Source organism: Callorhinus ursinus, unplaced genomic scaffold, assembly GCF_003265705.2.
Source record: "Callorhinus ursinus isolate GAN/ISIS: 27379988/994484 unplaced genomic scaffold, GSC_fseal_2.0 scaffold1, whole genome shotgun sequence".
NCBI lineage: Eukaryota > Metazoa > Chordata > Mammalia > Carnivora > Otariidae > Callorhinus > Callorhinus ursinus.
Window position 1 is genome coordinate 31976749 of NW_027397063.1, and position 23171 is coordinate 31999919.

General features: G+C 36.8%; 2 protein-coding genes across 4 annotated transcripts in view; one reads left to right on the forward strand and one right to left on the reverse strand.

Moving 5' to 3' along the window:
* Positions 1 to 221: 221 nt before the first annotated feature.
* CGGBP1 (CGG triplet repeat binding protein 1) lies at positions 222 to 6743 on the reverse strand. Of its 2 annotated transcripts, none has more exons than XM_025873033.2 (3): positions 6592 to 6743; positions 5784 to 5987; positions 222 to 3814 (listed from the first exon to the last, which is right to left on the reverse strand). In XM_025873033.2, exon 3 carries the CDS (start codon positions 3794 to 3796, stop codon positions 3293 to 3295), a length of 504 nt encoding a protein of 167 aa, XP_025728818.1. In that variant the 5' UTR covers positions 3797 to 3814; positions 5784 to 5987; positions 6592 to 6743; the 3' UTR covers positions 222 to 3292. The 2 variants fall into 2 exon arrangements, with proteins under 2 accessions (XP_025728818.1, XP_025728826.1); XM_025873041.2 differs by lacking the exon at positions 6592 to 6743 and adding an exon at positions 6151 to 6579.
* Positions 6744 to 6847: 104 nt separating this feature from the next.
* The window catches only part of ZNF654 (zinc finger protein 654), an 83317-nt gene continuing 66993 nt past the window's right edge, over positions 6848 to 23171 (forward strand). For both annotated transcript variants that reach the window (XM_073892164.1, XM_025872995.2), the window contains exon 1: positions 6848 to 7284. In XM_073892164.1, coding sequence (XP_073748265.1) covers positions 7096 to 7284 — 189 coding nt within the window. In that variant the 5' untranslated portion in view covers positions 6848 to 7095. The remainder of the gene's footprint in view (positions 7285 to 23171) is intronic.

Consider the following 23171-nt stretch of genomic DNA (forward strand, 5'->3'; position numbering starts at 1 on the left):
AGATAAATGGTTTAGGACAGCCACCTCACTATTCACAAGTTAATCAGTGCTGACCAGAAACTAAAGCAATTTATATTTTAGGTTAAGATTTTCAGCGAAATTATAGGATGAATCTTCTATTTAATGAATATGTTTTAAGGTGATCTGCACTCATTTAAAGGCAGTTGGGGCAAGTCAAACCACAGAGAGCCCTCACAAAGACTAAGCACCAAATGACGAAATGTTTGTGGCTTTCGTTTTGGGCCACTTTAAATTTTATTTTGTTTAAATGTGTTTTCCATTAACATTCACATACAAATTCTTTCAGGCAAAAGTTTTAACATGGAACTTTCGGCTTGGAGATCTTGCCAACTGTTACTTACAATAGTTTTTAAGCAATGAATACTTCAGAACAATCCCAAGCGGCTACTTAATTGGTTACAATTGTAAGATGCAGAGCTTTTTCTTCAAAGTTTTCTGGTCCCCCAAAATTCAGTAGGGCCAAATGCATTAACTGGAAGTAGCATTTGTTTAAAAAAAAGTCTTAACAATGATAATGAATAAAATAACTATTTAGGCTCTCATACACAATCTTTCCAAATTTTCACCCTGTAAGAAATGATTACAATGTCCTTCAGGTTTGCTATATGCCCCACAGAATAAAACAAAACAAAACAAAACAACAAGGAATTTAACATTTCAACAAGCTAGTAACTATTTACTGTAAGCATATAGTGAAGTTCTGGAAGACATACTACCATACTTCAAGAAAACACTATCAACAGGTAAGCATGTGTTGAAGAAGGCAGTTTATAAATGAAACATTACAAATCTTATGTTTATGCATACAACTTATAAAATAGAAAAAATTGCTATTTTTCCAATAGTATAGCATCACACTAACACTATATAGTTAAGATCGAAAGCTTCTGTACACACGTCCACTACACCTCCACAGCCGCATACGCCTTAGACATTTTCATTTGTTATCCAACATATGCCAACCATGGTTTCACGGATTTGTACCAGTTTGAGCAGGCTAAACAATCATTCTGCCTTATCAATTGACTATGAGACAAAGTTAACCAGTTTCAGGGAACAAAAAGTTTCATAATCAGTAAACAAACCAACCTCCACTACGGATGGAAAATGCTTCTCAGGACATGATATAATCCTAACAGAAGGATGGATTATGCCCCTAGATAAGGTGTATGTGGGAATAGTTAGGAGCCTGGAGAAATACATTAAGACATATGGGACCTAAATGATCATCAAATCATTAATAAGTACTAGAAACTCAAATGTGAATTATTGACTTTTCTTGTGCAACATTATCCAGTTTACTGCTTAGGACTACTCAAAACTGTTTTGCCACTATGTTTGCTGTTAGTGCAAATTAATAATGAAATAGGGAGCAGTCTGAATCACATGGAATTTTGAAAAATTAGAATGATTGTATATCTAACCTCATTTTTGTATTCTGAAAATGCTTTAAAACTCAATTATTTTCCTAGCTTCTTAGATCTTCTACCATCTTAGATAATTCAAATTAAACATGGTTGCCTGCAAATTCTTTACTAGGGGAAGTAAAAGCAAAGTACATTTTGGTTTTGCCGCTGGTCTCATGTATGTGCTTAGCAATGACAGCACTACTCCAGGCATTTATTGTGCTAGTTTACATAACTAAACATGAGAAAAACTCATAGTTCAAATTTTGACAAGAAATTTTTTTTTTGGTGGCAGGCTTATTTTAAAATGAAAACAAAAACCCACTTAAAATCTAAAAATCAGTTGGGCATCTTTAACAACCTGAACTAGGAACTTAAGTCTGTGAAAGAAACTTAGACATGGGAAGCTGTTTCTGAAAAATAGAACCTTTTCTTATTCACTTTGGCTTTTTTTTTAATGAAGATTTGTGGTAAAATTACCTCAAAGAAAATTCCAAGTCACATAGGGCATTCATGTCAGTGCTTTGTAATAGAAATATATATTTTAAACTTGAATGTTTTCAAGGAATTTAAGATTCTTTTTTAAAGCTCTAGTCCAAGTCTTCAGCTGTTTAGTTTTTAAAAAATATAATTTGGGTCTCCAATGGAGAGGACATAACTGGGCTAAGCTACTTTGATGACATTACAGGAGTGAGGTTCACATAGAGATCATTTCCTGAACATGGTTGACCTTTAACAGAACTGATTATTTCCTCACCCAAACAGTTATGCAGGATACTGCCACATCTCCACTACAAAAATCTTGCCCGTCTTTCTAGACAATTGTTTACCATCCATGTTTAAAAACCTTGTACCACCAGAGGCAAAGCACATAAAAGTGAAAATAAGTAAACTTGTTTCTAGTCTATTTACCTAAAGTCTTATAAATCATATGGAAAAATTAATGTATAGAAAGTAATTTCCTTATTATCTTATGTCAGCCAAAAATTACTAGTTTTCTGTAAAAACAGGAAACTCAATCATAAAATGTCTGTTTAAATTAAAATGCCAATCTTGAAATCTTTTAACATCAAGACATTAAAAAAAAAAAAAAAAAAGCTTGCAAATTCAAGAGGATGCTTGAAATGAGTTATGGTTCAAAAATTTGTTTATAGTAAGAGACTAAAATCATGTCACTGCAAAATTCCCCAGGGCTTTTGGCACTGACACTGAAAGATTTTAGTCTTTTGGTCACTTGAAGCTGCTAAATACAATAAGCCTTTAAAAAGGGTGAAAAAAGTGAGGAACTGAAAGATAGATAAGGTAACTACATCATATACACGCATAGTTTGAAAAAAAAGACAGTCATTTCTTCGAGGGATCTGAAGATATAAGAACAATTTCCCACCATCCCTTCCTTTTTGAAGAGGATCCTCTCAGAAATAATTCCTTTAAGTTACTGTGAGTGGTGTTGCCTGGCAGCAGCTTCAATTTCCTAGGCTAGTGTTCAATCCAAGTAATTAAGTAATCTCACAAGGAATAATCATATATGGCAACAGGGTAAAAAAGCAGGGCAGTTCTTCCATGCACAAACATTTCAGGAGAAAAACCATCAATTTTAAAGATAACCATCAGGTTTCAGGTATCCTAGCACACTCTAAACCCTAAGTTTTGCTTTACACCGTTGGTGACTAAAATTAACAAGTTTTGCAGTGAGGTTTTTTTTTTTTGTTTTTGTTTTTTTTTGCCTGCAACTATATACACATTGCAAAACTATTCTGCATCACATGATTTTAAATGAAATAAATATAAAAATGAACCACACAATCAACACATAACTTTAATACTCCACATTTATCTTGATCACAATGGTGGTAACCTCCTTGTCAACAATCTTGTGAGTTGAGGAGTTGATTCTCATTCTCATATCCATCAGGAAGATATGCTCTCCTCAGCTGGTCTGACTTAGGTATGGAGCCTCCATTCTTCACATGGCGAGACAGGAAAGCACGGACTGCTGGGTGATCAGCCTTCTCAAGTGGGATGTTGGCTTCCAGGCACATTTTCACAAAGTCCTGGATAACACTGACTTTCTCTGTTTGCGCAGTACTGTTGCACTGAAGGGATGCAGTTAGGGGCCTCTGCTTCTTTCTCACATTCTGCTCTTCAAATTCTGCCTTCCTCTTGGTATGAGTCTTTGACTTAAGGTGGTCACTAATGGCAGACTTGCGAACATGATTCAGAACAACATTGCAAGAAGTGCAGAAGAGTTTTCCTCCATCTTCGTGCAGCTCACCTCCAAACTCAGTGACTCGATCCAGGGGAGTCACATACAAAGCAGTCTTAGAACGGTTTCGGGCAGGTGGTGCTGTCACTACAAATCTTTCCATTCTGACTCTGAATAGGTTCTTTCAAAACAAGAGAAACAAAAATAACTGTTACAACAAAACTCATTCGGGAAGTAATTAACAATAAAAAGCAGGTATAAACATTTCAAGACTTAAAGACTTCAGAAAACTTAATTTAAATTAATAGACTGTGTGTCCATTAAGTCTTACCTGAAATGTGTAAGGGAAGGCAAAACCAGAGCAAGTTACTAGTAACAACTGGGTCCTTTCCTTGAATTTGATGAAATTCAAATAAATTAGAACTATGAAAAAAGAACTCCAACTAACCCAGATGTCACTATCTTTTAGGAAAACCTAATCTGATGTCAATATTTAGGGTATTAATTATGTTACTCTCATTCAATTTAGATGTGTGCTGAAGTTTAAAAGAGTTTCTTTTACCTTCACAGTTCTGGGACAACTGATTTTAGGAACACAATTGTAGGCAATTGTGTACAAAGTTTGTTCAAACAGGTGGGCCACTAAACTGGCCTAATTCTATATGAAGATTTGTTCTGAGAAGAAAAAAAGCAAAAACTGAAAAATAAACAGACCAACTGCAATCAACAGCAGCAACAATGACATTAAATGTTAAAGCCAAGGTACAGAGCTCAACGTAAGTCATTTTTTAATGCATATATACCTCCACTGAGTTTTCTAGAGCGTGATAATCAAGATATGCAAAGTGCTTTTTCTAACACTTTTCCCCTCTTTTTTCCATTAAAGACTAATACGTTTGTTAATTACTTATTTCACTTATTAACTAGTAAGTTAGAACAAATCTAAGAAGTTAACACAGTGCCTAGTAAATATGATAGGTGCTCAATCACAATTTGTTGATGGAATAAGTAAATGACTATCTTTACTATTTTTCTAAGTATTTAACTCAGAAGCAGCTTAATAATTTCTCAATTTACCCTAATAACAAATTTTTATGATCTTTGCCAAAATCATGACATTACATTACAGACACTAAAAACTTGAAATACTGAACAAATGTTGTCAGTGACAACCATTTGTTCTCTGGAGCCATGCCTTTGGGCTAAGCTCTCACATTAGCTTATATATAAGAAATTAAAATGAATTTGATACAATTCAAGATGGAATTCTGGTCTCTATTAATACATTAAAGAAAAATTCCTAAGTACATTCTCAACAACAATGCTTTAAAAGTGTAATCAGCAATAACGGAGTATTCTCTGAACCCATACTAGAGAATTCGTAATTGGGTTCTAGAAAATCTTTCTCGAAAGAACTCTAAATTGCCAATGTGTTAGACACCTGTGGACATAAACTCAGAGGCAAACTTAACGTTTCACAGAAATTCGGCAAAATATGATAAAGTTTTAATACACTTGATTCTATTTTCTTTCCATTAACAAACTGTTCAATGCTTGACCCTCATGTGCCAAATACTGTATTAGGCTATAGGTTTTCAATGGCAGACAAGACCGATAGGATTCCTGCCCCCAAAACAGTTAGCAATGAATTCCATTACACATGTTGGTACTTTAAGTCAATGGTACGTATTTTTTACTCCCATAGAAAATCAGTCAAAATTATGATTAATTTTGTTCTAAGCTAGTTATGAAAAACATTAAATATCTGTGCCCAGGAATACCTAAATCTTGCGCTGTGAAAGTCTTCTGTCTTTAAATATTTGGATTTCAAACTTTAAAACAATAAACATGTTCATTATTCTCTGAAGCGTAAAATGCTCAGTTTGTGCTAACGTGAAAGGCCTAAACATTCCAATGTCTTGTAACTTTCAAAAATCTGTTTGTGTTACTGTAGAGGCAAATAACCACCCAGTAGAGGATGCTCGACTTTACAGAGACCCGAATAACAAAAGTGTTTTCAACAGAAGGTAAAGATATTTTAAACGAGGAAGTTAAAAAGTTAAGAGCAGGAATTAGCCAACAAAAACGAAGAAGCAAATTATTTACTAGATCGAAATAAAACTCAGAAGTTTTCAAGTTTAAGTGTTTACCCGATCACTTTCCAGTTTTTTTCGTCTTGATAGTTAGTAGTGAAGGGTCTCCAGCGCAAAACCAAAGACGCTTGAAATCCTGGCACTTTCGTTTGTTCAAACCCGGAGATGCCTTCAAATCAGTTTTTCAACAAGTGGTGATGGGGAAATAGTTTCTGGGCTTGCACCCTATTTTCCCTGTGGTGCCGGGAAGTCATGCCTTTACTGTAAAACATGAAAAACAAATGGAAAGAAAAAATGGGGGAGGGGGAGGGAACGAAGGGTAGATAAAAAGACGAACAAGAACGACACAGCCACCACGGAGGTGTCTTTAAAACCGCTCCCTTTAGGTTAACTCCACACAACAAATCCGGATCCCAACGTTTACCTCAACACTCCTCAACCCAGTCCTTTCTCAGTTGTCCGCCCCGCTTTGCACCTCCTCGCGCGCCCCAGGCCCCAGGGTTCGGGAGGGGGAGGGAAAGGCGGGGCGCGGGACGTTCCCGGCGTCTAGACTCCCTCCTCCCGCGTCAAGCTCAGCACGCTGGCGCCCCACAACCTCTGCCCCGCTAGCTGGGCAGGGCCGAGACCCAGCTGCCGGCCGTGGGCCCGGGAACTCCACAGCGGAGTTGGCGGCAGTCTCGGGGGAGGAGGCGGCAGGCGCCTGGCGGAGGCGTCTGCTGTCAGGCTTCCCGTCTCCTCCCTCTTCCTCCCGCCGACAACGGCGTCCCGGCCCCGCCCCCGGCTCCCGCTTCAGGACGGAAGGCCCCGGGCCCAAAGCCCGCACCAACGGCCGGGCCCACCCTCGGCCTCCCTAGCTCCTCGGTACCGTAGGATCGGGGCCGCCGTTAGGGGAAGTGGACGAGACCCGGCCGGAAGGGAAAGGAGGAGAAAGAAAAAAAGGAGCAAGGGAGTGAGGGAGGAAGAAGACCCGTCGCCGCCGCCGCCGTCGTCGCCGTTGCCCGATCGAGCCCCGCGGCGGCCGCCGTGTCCCCCGCCGCGCCCCGTCCTCTTGCGCCGCCTACGGCAAAGCTCGTAGGCGGTCCCCAGCAACCGCCGAGCAGCATTGACCAACAGACCGCGAGTCTATCAAACAGACGGCTGATTTGGCCAATGGGAGTGGAAGGGTGGGCATGTGTATGATTGGCGGCTAGACTTCTCCAATGAAAACTGGGGGCGTGGGTGGGCGGAGCCGGAAGTAGAGCCAGCCGAGAGGCCCCTGTCCGGCTGGGGCGGAGGGAAGGGGGAGGGAACTAGAGGAGGAGGAGGTTAGCCGAGGCAGCTACAGCGGCGGCGGCGTAGGGGCTGGTACGCGCTGGGCGGCGAGAGCCTCATGGCGGAGGAAGAGAGCGATCAAGAGGCCGAACGCCTCGGAGAAGAGCTCGTGGCCATTGTGGAGTCCCCGCCAGGCCCTGTTGGGTTTAGAGCTGCGGGCGACGGCAGAGGTGGCGCTGGCGGCGGCAGCTGCGGTGTCGGCGGCTTTGGGATCAGCAGTCGGGATTACTGCCGACGCTTCTGTCAGGTGAGGCGCCCGTCGGCCTCCCGGACTTGTCACCCGGGTCTTGGGCCTCCCTGCGTCTCCTGGCCTTCTCGTTCTCGAATCAGGGCTGTGTCCGGTGTTCGCTCCCCCAGCCCAACAAGGAGAGAGTGAAGCTCCCTTCTCCACCTATCCCGCTTGGGGTGGGGGGCAGGGAGCGGGACTGGGATGACCCGCGGGTTTAGGGTTGCTGAGAAAGTGAGAGTTTGTCAGGGGTGGAGGGGCTGGAGGGAAGGAGGGTCAGCTGGCAGGAAGGCTGTGTACTGACATGCCTCCTCTCCTCCAAACAGACCCCTTTCTGCCCGAGGGTCCCGCCTTCTTGGGTTTCCTACCCTGTTCCTTCTCACCTCATTTGGAATCTCTGGCAACATTTCCTGCCTTCCCTTCTCCGCCCCTTGCCCCCCGTATTCTCCCCTTTTTCGGAGATGGGTGGCATGCCCTCTCTCTACCGCCCCCTCTCCTGTCATCGCCACCCCTCCCCCTCTGCTAGGGTCTCCTGTCATCCCCTCCTGAGATCCCAGTGGGCCAGTTCTCCAGTTACTTTTTTGGGAGGTGGGGTTAAGGCAGTGTGATTGTCATCTTTCCTTTTCTTACCCTGGTTCCTCGACACACGTACTCTCTTTTCTAATGAACTGCTGATGGAGAAAGTAGTTTTCCTTAAACTATTGCTCTGGTTACCTCACCCCCCCTTCCATGTTTTAAATTACGGTGTATTTTATGTAGACTGTAAAATGCAGTGTCCGAACGGTGACGGTAAATTATTTTCTTGGTCGTCTGCCACTACAATTTGATGTAGTTTAAAGTGTTTGACCATAATCAAATATTAGGGCAACAAAGTACTTGTCTAGGGGTAAAATTTGTGTAATTTACATTCACATCTACGTGTATTTATAGTTTAAACATTTCATTCTCATTCACAACACTCTTGTTTTGAGAACTGTTTTGGATTTTTTTTTTTAACACTCCTTTAACACTCCGTTTCTTTTTTTATTTGTTTATTATCTTGGATGTATAGGGTTCAAATCATGGCTCCACCACTTCCTAGTTGTGTTACCTTGTAACCTAAGTAACCTACAAGTTACTTAATCTCTTTGTGCCTTCCTTTCCTCTCCTGCCAAATAGGGAGAGTAATTAAATGAGAGAGTATGTAAAGGATTTGAATCTTTTACATATTAATTGAACTTAGCTATTAATTTCATTGTGGTAACAAGTAGGAATAAAGTTAACAAGAAGTGAGCATTGTGTTTCCTGAAATTTGATTTTTATGCCTTGGCAAGCATTGAAAGAAAAAGGATGGAGTTGACATTTTCAGGTAAGTTTTTAGCATTTTAGGTTAAATAAATTGTTTTTTAACTTCCTCCTCCCACTTCCATAGATAAGTTGGTTTGAAGGTGGAAATTGTCTTGGTATAAAGTGTGTCAGTTTTCTTTGGCGTTGCTATTAAGTGACTTTATTGAAAAAAAAATTTTTTTTTTGGTATTGGCATTCACTGGATTTAGAGATTAGTGTCTTTACAGTACTTATATTCTAGCTATGTTTTATATGTAGAAACCATGTTATAGGTAGACTTTGTATCTACGGTAATTTTAAATTTCTGAAAATAAGGTTACAATTGATTTCTTTAATATAGTCAATGGCAGAAAATGTTTTCATTTTTTCTATGTTTTGCTTTTTATATTATTAATGAGCAACTTGGTTTTGGTTACATTTAGCTTTGTTAATTTACTTAATCAGGTAACTTGTAACTGCTGTAGAATTTGAAATTTTGAGGGCCAGAACATTTCTGTAGAACTTTTAACTGCTCTTCTATATCTTGAAATCTGTTTTAAGAACAAATGAGTAAATTTAGCTTGTGAAATACAGCATCTGAATAGTGACAGTAAATTATTTTAAGAACAAATGAAGTTGATGGTTCTATAAAACTCCACTACCTCCTAAATATCCAAGAAAACAAACTAAACAGGAAATACTTAACGAACTTTTATTTTATATTGCTAAGTTATGAGTTAAGTTATACTGACATACTTTGATGTTACCAACTTTCACCTGAAACCTCATTACATATTTTATATACTCTAGATTACCAGTAGATCTGTTCTAGGGCTCCTGTCCTAGTTCTGCCTTGCAGGTGAGCTTTGGGAAGTTCTTTTTTGTATAAAACTTTAAGATGGAATAAAGGATTATCTTTATTAAGTTGAATTTTATCCATTGTTTAATATAATTCTTGTATAGTACTGTTTTATTTGCCAGTAAGGGAAGCATTGGTTCGTATAACTAATTCCCAAAGATTGTTTCTTTTTAAGCATTTGGTTTCCTAATATTTACTAAGAATAATATTAAGTAATGTACATTCATTAGGAAATTACTTAATCATGGGTTATCGATAAAATGGATAATATACACTTGGGTGTGTGACAGTTAACTAAATATATGAATTATACACGGAGCCTTGTGGTGTTGAGAAGAAAGGCTCCTATTTATCTTCCTTTTAGAAAGAAATATGAATCAAAATTTCTTGGCAGTTAGTTGTGTGGGTGAAGGGAAAGAGGAAGGAACACTTGAAGAGAGCTTCTTGTGTCTTTTACCACAAGGAAAAGTAAAACAGAAGACAGTAGGTAATGTACGTAATAAATTATGCCTACACTCAATACTTTGATGGTATACTTTTTTATTTGAGAAGCAATACCAGTAATTATAAAAATCTTAAACTAAGGGAATAGCTCCTGAGGTTTCAGCTAGTTTTTGAGATGATGAATTTGAGAGATTGAAAGTGTTGGTTACATGGTCTAATGTTGGACTAACTGCTTCTGTCACATCCTTCCTTGGCTCTTACTAGTAGACTCTGAACAAATGCTTAAATAGAATTGGCCCTTAACTGACATTTCATTTGCTTTAAGGAGGAAAGGAGGGGGAAAAATAATTTTTATTGAGGGCCTACTATTAAGGCCTTCATATTGGTCTTATTATGCAAGTTACATAACTGAAGTTGAGGCCTGAAAAAGTTAACTTGTCTTCAGTTCCAGTAGGTGGGCAAGCTGGGATTTGAACCCAGCCTTCAATTTTTACTGAAAGGCAGATTGAAATTACAAATAAATCCTCAAATAATTAGGGGAGCCTTGGTGGCTCAGTCGCTTGAGTGTCTGCTTTTGGCTCGGGTCATGACCGAGCCCAGCATCAGGCTCCTAGCTTGGCTTCTCCCTCTCCCACTGCTGCTCCCCCTGCTTGTGCTCTCTCTCTGTCAAATAAGTAAATAAAATCTTAAAAAAAAAAATCCTCAAATAATTATAAAATGAACTTTTTCTGGCAAGTTGTGTGAAAGGGAAAAGTAGTTACTGGAAGTACTCAGGAATCAAGGATGAAAAATTTTAAAAGTACTCTTTCATTATGCCACAGTATAAAAAATATTTCAAGAAATAGTCAGATAATTATTATTTCTCTGACTTCTTTGGTACTGTGAACTATTTCTCCAAACTTCCAAGGTTGTAATAATTCAGCTTACCTTGCAGCTAGGTATATTGAAATGTTTTCATCATAAATTGTATACTAGCAAGTTAAGGTACTTTTGTTCTTAGTTTAGTGCCAGAAAGAATATAGTGAATGATAAAGAAGTATTTCTGGAAATATTTTGATATGTTGATTAAAATAGATTTTAAATTGTTTTTTACTACAATATGGTTAATAGCCATCCCATGAGGATGTCATGAGTAGAAAAGGAGAGAATGAACCTGAAGTGCTCAGTACTATACCTAGCACATAGGTAAGATTAAATAGATAGAAGCTATTAATATTTCTGTCATGTGAAATCCTCTGAAGGTTTAAGACGGACACTAGAGATAATCTAATCTGTAGGTCACTTATAGTTTTTCTCCCACAATGAAATTTAGAGAAAATTTAGGAATGTTACATTTCTAAAATTCTGTTATTTAATAGAAGACCCTGATGAAGTACTAAATGATGTGCAAAAACAACTACATTTCTCAGAGATTTTGTTTCCTTCAGGGGACCTTCATTAAGTCTGGAGATATTTTTGATTGTCTTCATTGGGGGGTTGCTATTGGCATATTGTGTGTAGAGGCTAGGAAGGCTGTTGAACATGCACAGGGCAGCCCCAACAACAAAAAATTATCTGGCCCAAAATATCAATAGTGCCAAAGTTGAGAAACCCCACTATACCCTTACTTTGGAACTCAGTGGATACTTTATGTCTGTAATACTGATACAAATGGCAAACATGTATTTTTTAAAATACATGTTAATGTCTCTTACTTTAGAGAAATTAAAATTTAAGCTTTTTTTTTTTTAAGTCTTATTTATTTAAGTAATCTCTACACCCAACGTGGGGCTTGAACTCATGACCCTGAGATCAAGGGTTACATGCTCTTCCAACTGAGCCAGCCAGGTGCCCCTAGAGAAATTAAAATTTAATTGTTTTTGGAAAATATAGTCTTTATTTTTTAGTCTTAATATAGAATTTACATAGTGTTTATAGTTCTTTGAGTAGTTTCTTAGGATATAAGAATACATTATTAACAATTCTTGCTATTAATTGGAATTATTTTTTAATTTATTTGAATTTTTATAAATGTTTCATATGTATTTATTTTAAAAGATCCTACAGGACTTAAATATCAGGAATTGCATTTTGCTTCTAATAGAGACTTGACTTAAAGAGCTTAAACAGTTGTATACATTTATTTTTTATGTGAAAAGTCTTGAATGAGTAGTATTGGAATGATATGGTGGCTTTATCATCGTAGTACCATCATTTGCTTTTTCTTATCAGTCATCCTTGTCTTATCTCAAGTTTGCCTCATGACTCAAGATAGTTTCTGGAGTTCCAGTCATCACATCGGGAGTTCTAAGTAGCAGGAACAGGGTGTGTCTGGGGTAAGCCAAACATATACTGCCCAAATCCTACTCAGTGACTTCCATTTCCATCTTGTTAGCTATCCCCATCTGAAAAACAATGTTAGGACTTTTTGGTATTTTTTTTTTTTTTGTATTATTTTTCCTGATAAACACATGTCTGTGATTCTGCTAGTAAGGGAGAAGAAAAGAAGAATAGATGTTAGAGAGGCAACCAGTTTTTTTCTTTTTATCCCCCCACACAGCTTATCATAAAAAGCAGCAGTAATACTCTGTCCCCTTCTTAACCCACATATTCCCTGGAGACAATCACTTGCAACTCTTATAGCGCTTATGATTTTTACCTCTATGTTTATAATTTTTTTTTCTCGTTATAGATATGATCAGTTAGCCTAGTTGGTGGAGAAAGTAGGGAGTACCTTACCGACTCACTGATCAGTTTGTACACTTTGATTTTACCACCCCTCCCTGCTTTCCTCTATATTGCTTCCCTTCCTTCTAACCCCTTCCTCCACTGCCCTGTCATTTCTGAGTCTCTTACAGTTCAGCCTCTTCAGAGAATCCAGTTTCCATTGATCTAGGAGTTGAAGGGATCTAGGGGAGACTTTGAACAGATCTGTTTCTCACTCTCACCTCCACTTTTGGAGATAGGTGGTATTTCAGATTCCTGAGATTTTCTGGTGTTCTTCAGGACAAATTAACTTGTTCCTGAATTCTCCCCCCAGCTAAATAATAGCTATTTGAATGTTGTCATCTTTCTCTTTTCACTGTTTTCCTCCTTGTGGGTTTAGGTCTTTTAATACAAAAATATTTTTACTGTTATTTCAGTGGAGTTTTCAAGTGGGAGCAGAAATAAATGAGTGTTCAATCTGCCACATTTAACTAGAAGTCTCAAATTAGTTTTTCAGCTCAATAAAGAATAAGAGACATGAAAGATGATGAAAAGGAAAAGAACTGAAACTAATTCAGAGTGATTTATTTACTTTTGGGAAAAAGAATATCCTACTTCTTGATGTACTCTGTAGTGAATATTCAGAGCTAGAAATAATTTCATCACACAGATTTACTTTGTGTGTTCCTTTTGGCAAAATAATTTTTATTACTAAATTGCAAATTAAAATTTTAGCTTTTTAAAAATGGTTTTCAAAATTTGACACATTTGGCACATTTCCAGTGTTCATAAAAGGTGATTTCCATGGAAACACATTAATTTATTATAATTAGGAAAAACAAAATAAAATGAACCCTAGATCTTGATGGCTATATTTGGGGAGCTAAATGCTTTGTTGATGTTGTTTAATGCATTTTAGGTTGACTTTCAGAATTGAATGGTACTAATTGTTCCTTATGACATTATTTATGATAGCAAATCCTTGAAAATAACCTTAATGACAAAAGTTAGGGGAGTTGTTACATATAGTAGAATACTATGTTCTCCTGACAGTCATATTTTTAAATATTTGTTCATATGGAAAACTGTTCATGGTATAATATCTACTGAAAACACACAGGAAGCAGGTAATGTCACTTTTGTAAATAAAAAAGATTGAAAAGAAATACACCAAATTGTTAATAGTGGATAACTTCTTAGTGATAAGTTTATAGATGAATTGATTATTTTCTTTACACTTACTAATTTTTTTATATTTTCTGGATTAAACCAACTACCTTTCTAATCAGAGGAAAAATAAAGTATAAAAAACACATTTTATTTTTTACTCTTCCTACCTTCCTTATTTTCTGTGAATAAATGCAGTAAATGCCAGATTACTTGAGTATGATAAAATGTTAACTCCTTGTTTCCTAAGAATATGTAAATTTTTAAAAAATGAATTGGTTAAGTGAACTTATAAAGGTCATTTTAGGTTAACCAATGAAACCCTAAATTTAAATAACTTCTTTATACATAATCTTGCATTAAAAATATGTCCATATTGCTTTCTAATAACCACCCATCATACTGGCTTAAAAAAAATCAATCTCAATTTTAATTTTGTAGATAAAATTGTAGCAGAAAATATTTTTAAGTGAAGTTCATTGCTTTTAAGTATTTTAATGATACCATCATTTTGCAGTTCTGCCAAACAGAAGTGAGGCACCAGTTGTACTATTATTGTTGGCACTGAATCTTGATTTTTCTGCCAAAAAGTACTAAACTATACCTTAGAAATTACAAACAAAAGCAGAAAAGAGAACTTTAAATGAAATTCAAGAAAGCTATGGTAAAATCGGTGTCTGGTAAGTTATTTGAAAACTTAAATAAGATCAGTAAAATATGGTTAATTGGTATACCATTTTAAATGTATATTAATATGTAATGGTAAGGATAGTGGAACATTTAAAGTCTAAGGTAATTTGCTTAGCTAAATATTAATTCTCATTACATTGTAAATCATTTATATTAGTACCTAGTCTAAATTAGAGATTATTTTTAAGTTCCATAATTTCCAATAAATCTAATTCTAGATAGGTAACCTTTAACTTTCATATAGTATATATCTCATTGATTTCTAAGCTCCCTATTTCTCTGACAGGTCAGCTCATTTTTTCAGCAGTATACTGTATTCACTATGGGTCTGTTCCTAGTATGAGGCCCAATCAATGTCACCTGGTTAGAGTCATGGTGGAATACTGGTGGCAAACTCAACACGAGAGGAGTTATGTCTGTATGATTTGTTACGTAAGATCCTAAAGTCTAGTACACTGACACTCTGTACCAAGCACTAGGTACACTCAACTCTTCAAAGCAGAAGTGAATATGAAAATAGCTGAAAGGCTTTCCATCTAGGCATTAGGAAAAAAAGACATTGATACTATAGTTGAAGTTTGTCAGTTATATAAGGCATTGGGTATTTAGTAGTAAGCAAACATTGTCCTTGTTTTTGTGTACAGTTATAACTTTGATACGTTCTATGAAGAATAGGTATACAATACTATAAAAATAGGGCCTAATAAGAGGCTTGCCTATTTTTGGATTCTTGGGCAAGTTGAAGTCTGCTGAGATTTTTTGGTTTAGTTTGAACATGTTAAATTTAAGATGCCTTTCCTCAGCCAAGGAGAGATCTTAAAGATAGCTGGATTTACAGAATCCAGAGTGTAGAAGTGAGGTCTGGTCATCCTAGCTGTGTGGATGGATGGTATTTGAAGCCATGTGTATGAATAAGTTAACATAGGGAGATAATAATGGAATGGTAAAAGAAGGAGGACTTAGAAATGAAACTTTAGCAACTCCATAGTTAAATTTCCTGATAGAAAAGATTGAGTCTTCAAATGAAATCTGAGAAGGATTAGTTAAAGAGGTTGAAGAATACCAAGTAACTATGGTGTCAGAGAAGTCAATGGAAGAGAATGTTTCAGGATGGAGTGAATGATACTTGACGTTGAGAACTATTGAGATCCAACCATTGAATTAACATGGAGAGGTCTTTGGTGACCTTAAGCAGAGCTGTTTTGATGTGGTGATGGGAGCAGGAGTCAGACTGGAGTAGTTTGAGGAGTGAGAGGCAAAGAAAGAGAGACAGTAAGTATAGATAACTTACAAAGGAGAGGAAATGATATGGGTACAAGCTGGAGAGCTTGTGGTTTAAAGGTGAGTATTTAAAAAAATAGAGCGGTGAGAATTTGGCATGTTTAAAATCTGATGAAAATGATTCATTTGAACGGATGACATAAATCTACAAAAGAAAGAAGGGATAATCTATAATATAAGATGCCAAAAAGGGAAGGAAGGTTAAGATTCAAAGCACAAATGGAGGGGTTGCTTTATATAGGAGCTTTGGGGTAACAGGAAAGTTCATCTGTTGAGAGTACATGACGCTGGTTGGAGATTGAAGGTAAATGGAGATCTAAAATGGTAGCTTCTTAGAGAGGTAGGTTGAATTGGCCTACAGAACGTTTGAATTTGCTGATAATGAATGTAGAGTAACCGCTAGTCTGTACTTTTGTTCAGCAGTGCTTATCTGCATAGGTAAAGGCATGATTAGTTATATGATTAGATAATTCATTATGTTGTAATTGATCAGTTAATTAACTTTGAGAAAGAAGGGCACAAGCTTATTTTTCTGGCTCCATTTGTGGTAAAACATGGTACAGAGAAGTGAAAGGTGGAAAGAGAGAAGGTAAGAGAAGCGGTTCTGTCAGTACAGTAGCCCCTTTATTCACGGTTTCGTTTTCTGCAATTTCAGTTACCCGAGGTCATCTGTGGTCCAGAAGCAGATGATCCTCCTTTTGACATACTGTCAAAAGGTCAGTAGTAGCCTAACACTATGTCACATTGCCTGTGTCATTCATCTCACTTCATTTCATGATGTAGGCATTTTATCATCTCACATCATCGTTAGAAGAAGGGTGAGCACAGTACAATAAGGTATTTTTGAGAGAGAGAGATACCACATTCTCATAACTTTTGTTTTAGGAAATTGTTATAATTGTTCTGTGTTATAATTAGTTATTATTGTTAACCTCTTTTTGTGCCTAATTTATAAAATAAACTTCATTATAGATATTTACGTATAGAAAGAAACATAGTATATATAGGGTTTGGTACTATCTGTGGTTTCAGGTATCCCCTGGAGGACTTGGAATGTATCCCCTGAAGATAAGGGGGGACTACTGTAGATATTAATAGGTGTACAACATTGCTCTATATACAATGAGAATATGTATATGTATATAAGTGGGTATATATAATGTTCCAATAAAATGTATACCCAGTTTATTTTATTTTTAAAGATTTTATTTATTTGAGAGAGAGAATGAGATAGAGCATGAGAGGGGGGAGGGTCAGAGGGAGAAGCTGACTCCCTGCTGAGCAGGGAGCCCGATGTGGGACTCGATCCCGGGACTTCAGGATCATGACCTGAGCCGAAGGCAGTCGCTTAACCAACTGAGCCACCCAGGCGCCCTATACCCAGTTTATTAATACATATTTCTGTAACTGGAGTTTACTAAAACTAACCATTGTCTATTTTGAGATTGAAATGTTCTAAATACTCACTAATCACTACTGTAACTGATTAGATGTGTGTATTTTATATTTTTAATATCTGAAAGGTTTATTTCTTTGGAATGTTCTATATATGTATATATAAGTCATATTTTGTGTGTTTTCCAAGTATCAGGTGCTGCAATGTCCTTTCATGTGTTTTATCATTTAATCCATTACCCTACAGGTTATGTGCCACTGTTTCCATTTTAGAGATAAGGAAACTAAGACCAAGAGAGTAAATGGCTTGACTAAGGCACTGTAGCTAGTATGTGATTGTCGGATTGGAATCTGGCCAGCCGGATTGTCAAGAGCCTGTGTGTGTACTTAGCCATTTTAGTATACACATACATTATACTGTACCTAGGAATATGCATTTGGTATCTATTGTAGCATTTGTGAATATGTATTTGATAAAGCAGTTGTGGACGGAGTAGAAATAATGATTAAAAACATCCTGTCTTCAAAACACACACTCCTGTGTTTTGAAGACAGGAGAGTATGGGATATGTTTTAGATATTAAGTGATTTTAAAGTTTATTTCCATATTACTTAGATATAACCTTGCATAGATGTGGAATTCGTACTAATCCAGGGGATAGTGGATATTCATTTTTCGACTTAATTACCTATCCTTTTACCATGCTTTGAAAAACTCTTGCCTAAAGATCTCTCAAGTAAAAGTAAAGTCTAAAATTTATATTCCATGCTCACGAGGGGGTCGTGAAATGGATAGCTCATTTTCAGCTGGTGGGAGTAAAAATCACCACAACCTTTCTGGACCACTGTTCATCAAAATATATGACAAACATTAAAAATAATTTTTACCTTTTGGCTTAGTAATTTTCCTTAAAGCATTAACTTTTGAGGAAGTGTAAATTTAGATAGAAAGCTATTCATCATAACATTAATTGTAATTAATGAAAGTAATAAGTTGAAAATGGAAAAGCAACCAGAACATCTAAAATAGTTGAAAACTTCTCAACCCTCATAAACTATTATTTAGCCTTAAAAAATGATGTGTTCAATGACTATGTAATGACTTAGGAAAATCTAATAATACAAAAAAATTGAGGTGGAAAATTGGTAGCAGGATTATATAGTTTGAATGTAGGCTGGTGTAGTCTCACTGTGCTCACATGTGGATTTTAGAAAAGGAAAGTGTGAAGATAAGTCAAATGAGCCGATTCATTAGAAATCAGATTTTCTGATGATAGAATATAGGAGCCATTCGTATACTTCAGAGTCTGTAAACTCTCTGAAATTATTTGCAAAAAGTTGTATTTGCCATTTCCTTGTTGAGTAGGTCTGAGGTTTTTTTTGGTCTGTTTTTTGTTTGTCAGATTCTCTTTAAGAATTTCAAGACTTAGGCACCTGGGTGGCTCAGATGGTTAAGCATCTCTGCCTTCGGCTCAGGTCATGATCCCGGGGTCCTGGGATCGAGTCCTGCGTCAGGCTCCCTGCTCAGTGGGGAGCCTGCTTCTCCCTCTGCCTGTGCCTCTCTCTCTGGCTCTCATGAATAAATAAATAAAATCTTAAAAAAAAAAAAAGAATTTCAAAACTTGCTAAAAAAACAAACACAACCCAACAACATTCCAAACACACCAAAAAGTTATGAAACTTTACTGTAAGCCATTGTGACATAAGCAGTATTGCCTGTTTTTATAAATAAAACTTTATTGGAGTATGCACATTCATTTTTACATTTTCTATGGCTGCTTTCATGATACAAAGGCAGGGCTGAGTAGTTGGGATAAAGGATGTATGGTCCATAAGCTGCTTTTTGGCTCTTTAAGGAAAAGTATGTCAGCCCCTGTCCTAGATTCTCATTTATTCTTTGCAACAACCCTGTGAGATAGATGCTATTTTTATCTTCATTTTATGAATAGTGCAGCTGAGACTCAGAGAGGTTAAGCAACTAACCCCAAGTCACACAGCTTGAAAAGGGAAATATAGCAAGATGTTAACAGTGGTTGTATTTGGGCAAGTACAATGATGGATGATTTTGTTTTCATATATAATCCAAATTTACTACAGTGAGCATATATAACTTATGATCTAGAGAGGAGAAAGTTGTAAAAAAATAGAACTAAGTTGTGAGAATCTTAAAATTCATTTATCCTTTTATTATTTTGATTTCCTATGTGTCATTCTGTGTTTATATACTTAGAGTGGATGTGGAATTCCCTTCTTGGCACTTAAGTCTTAATACGCAGCTCCTTAACTTCTTTATTTTATGAAAAAAATTATTGTATGTATAGTTTCTTAATTTTCTATATTAACTGAAGTCATTTTGTTCTTAAGCTCTTGAGATTCTTTGTTCTCTCTTTTATACTTTGAAGTTACCTTCAAGTATTAAATGCTCATAATTTAATAAAGGTGCTCTTAAAATGCTACATATGTGTCTGTCCAACAGTATATAACTTAACTTTTTCTTAATATTAGTTGAATTATCCTTAATTATTTTAGGCATAGCTCTAGATGCATTAAGTATCATAAAAATGTTGTAGAAAGTATTCCTAAAAGAAAAAAAAAATTGGCTGTAAACTATGTGAAAAGCTTCATTTTAATGATTATAGGGGATTTAAGGAGGAAAAAGTCACAACTTCTGCCTTCAAGGAACTGAATCATTTGGTAAGAGAGAAAAGACGTATCCGACTACTGCATTCACTGTTATGATCTTGATCCAAACCACAGTTATCTTTTCCCTGGATTATTTTCTCTCTCTGCTTTCAGTTCTTCTGTTTATTCTCCATACAGCCAAAGTGATCCTTTTAAAGACATGTGAGATCTCTTCTAAACCTTCCATGCTTTTCTTTCTCAGAATCAAAGCCAGAATTCTTACAGTGGACTCTAGTGCTTCATGATAAGGCTCTTGTCTATCTCTTTGACTAGTCCCATAGTACTCTTTGCCTCCACTAATTACCTTCAGCTGCACTAGCATTTTTGCCCTTCCTTCAACTTGTATGCCCCTGCCCTTGGCCTTTGCACTTGGCTTTTGTTTTGTCTGCCAGAAACACTTTTCATTTGGATTTCTATATGGTTTGCTCTAGGACCCAGCTCAAATATCCTTTTATAAGAGAGATGGAAGCCTTCCTTGAACATCCCACATAAAGTATAAAGTAGCATCACATCTCTAGCATTCTCTTTTCCGTTTACCTTGTGTTTTGTTTTCCAAGGTACTTAACACTATCTAACATATTTGTGTACCAATTTTCCTTCCACTAAAAATGAAAGCATTAGGGTACTTGGTACACAGTAAGCACTCAATAAGCTTAGAATAAATGAATGAGTAAATATAAATAAACGTAAAACAGCGAAATCGTGGCTAGTCCCACTAACACAACATATACTGGAGAGACTATTTCTAATAGTCGTGATTTGAGAAAGTTTTAGTGGACGAGATAACATTCGAATTGAGTCATAAAAAATTGTTAGTATTAAAATGTAGACATGAAAAAGGAAGTGGTATGAGTAGGAGGAAATTATAAATAGAGCAGATAATTTGTGAAAGGTAGATATGATGTATTTATGAATGGGGGTAGTTAATTGTGTAGGGCTGTCATTCTTAAAAGTGTGATTCCCTAGACCTGCAATAGAGTGTGAACACTATTAGCAATGCAAATTCTCGGCCCTACCCCAGACCTACGGAATCTTGAAACTTGGGCTGGGGCCCAGCAGTCTGTGTTTTTCACAAGCCTCCAGATGATTCTGATGCATACTAAAGTTTGAGAACCACTGGACTAGAACATATATTCAGAAAAGTATTGGTACATATCAAGATTGGAAAACATGGATTGGTCTAGATCTTTGCTTAGGAATTTGAATTTTAGGTTTAAAGGCACAACAGTACCATTATTAATCTTAAAATATTGTTTTAAAACAGACTTGATAAATAATGAATGAAAGCCTAGACAAGGAAGCTATTGGAGTATTTTGGAAAAGGACTGATTGAGGGACTGACTGGATAGTGGCAATGAAAATGGAGAGACAGGAACAATTTCAGGAAATAGGGAAATAAAGTATTTAGCATCTGGTTAAATGTGGAGACAGGAACAAAGAATTTTATGAATTTGCATTGGGTTTCTAGTTGAAATGTCTAGGAATATGGTGGTAGTATTAATGGTAAATGGTAGAAGGAAAAATTAAGGGATCTGAGTGAACAGTACAGTTTGACTACTGGGTTTGAAGAGTTAGTGCATTCTAAAAAAAAAAAAAAATGGAACGGAAATTGTTAATCATTAGGCAGAATGGACTTTTTTTTAATGTTGAGGATACGCATTTCCATTTAAGAACAAGGCCTTTTCAGGTAACCGATGATAAAGTTTATTGAAATACAGAACTCATAATTTCTTTTCTCTTTTTAGTAATACTTTAGTACTTGGAGTAAAGGCTTTTTAAAAGAAGAGCCTTCTGTGTTTGAGAGTTAACTTACCTGTGATTGTTTTTAAGTTTAAAATTTCCTTTCAGGTTTTAATTTGGGAACAGGGGACCAAATGTCAACACATCTAATAAATTAGATGAAATGATTTGTCTCCCATCATGAGGTTCACAAAGAATCCAAAGAGGTTAAGATCCCAAATTCTTCCCTTCCAGAATTTTGCTTAATCTGAGCCAGTGGGTCTTTCATGTGCCCCTATGGTTAGAGGTGGGGATTTTTCAAGAGCTGTAGCTTGGGTTGTCTTTCTCTGATTGGGAGTAGCTTTTTTCACTTCTCTAAAAGAGAATTATTTAACTCCCAATTTCTTTTGTGTCTTAACTTTTTAAAGAATCCAGAAGGTCAGTAGGGCAAAAATTTATTACTCCACCCAGTCCAGTACCCATTAGAACAGTAATTCCTTCAACTTAGTACATAGTCCAGTTGATTCGCATTACTTTTGCCAGTAGACTTTAGTGATATCACAGGGAAGATGGGTGCACAGGAAACAGGGTATCAAGTCAGTTTTGGTTTCAACCTCACTAGGGTGCCAGTCAGTTGTGCCAACTGCCAGAGTCTAGAACGTGTACCTAAGTTTTACTGGGAAAATTCATCAGGTGATTGATTGTGCCACTGTATGTTTACCTTATTTTAGGGGGCAGTGGGAGCACTTAATCTGAACATTTCTACTTCCTTGAAAGTGTATCTGAATTTCTGACTTGCAAATTTCTGTGGAAGGCAGCCCAGGGCACTAGAATGTGTTTGATGTTTTCTCCTTTGATTTTTTTCATATTAAAAACTTTTAATTTCCATTTCTTCTGTGTAGTCCTGGTATTCCTGTGCTGTAATAAGTGTGCATTCTGTTTAGTGGCACAGCTTCTATACCATCTCTTGAAAATAGTGTATCACTTACTTGTAGTGTGTAAAGTTCAAGGCACGATCTTCACAAGACTCCAGTCCTGCAGTTTCCAAAGCCCCAGTGTTCTATCCTTATCTCTGGATTTCTTTGTCCCCAACCTTGTGCCAGGACATTTTTAGTCCTGTGCTACCTTGGCTATTACCATCTTTCCTGAAATTCTTAGGCCTGTTGAGCTAAAACCATAAAAGAACTCCTGTTGTGCCCCTATTTGTATTATTTGGATAATAACCATAAACAGGTACCAGGAATGAAGCTGCTTTTGATGTTTCTGATGTTTGTGCTTGAAAGGAGCCCAGTGAAGACAATATCTCTTTAGCCACTTCTTCCTCTAGACCTTTTCTTTACTCTGCTTTTAACTGTTCTGGGCCATGCATCATTTGTTCTACTTCATTGGTAGTGTAAACATTCCTTTTTGTCACATTCTTTTCAGCAATTATAGGTTATGCTATTTCAGATAAACATAGCTGGTTTTTGTTTTTGTTTACATTTTAGCCTGTTTTTAAGTTGGCTTTTCTTGTCTTCCTTTTCCTTTCTCTTTGCCTTTGGGCCCAGGTTTGAATGTTCTACAATTTACCTCTTGTAAGATCTCCCATAATGTCATAGATGAGAGTCAAGGAATTCTGAGCTCATTAAAAAGCATTCATTATCAAACAGATTTTGCCCACTCTCATCTCCCTGACTTAAAG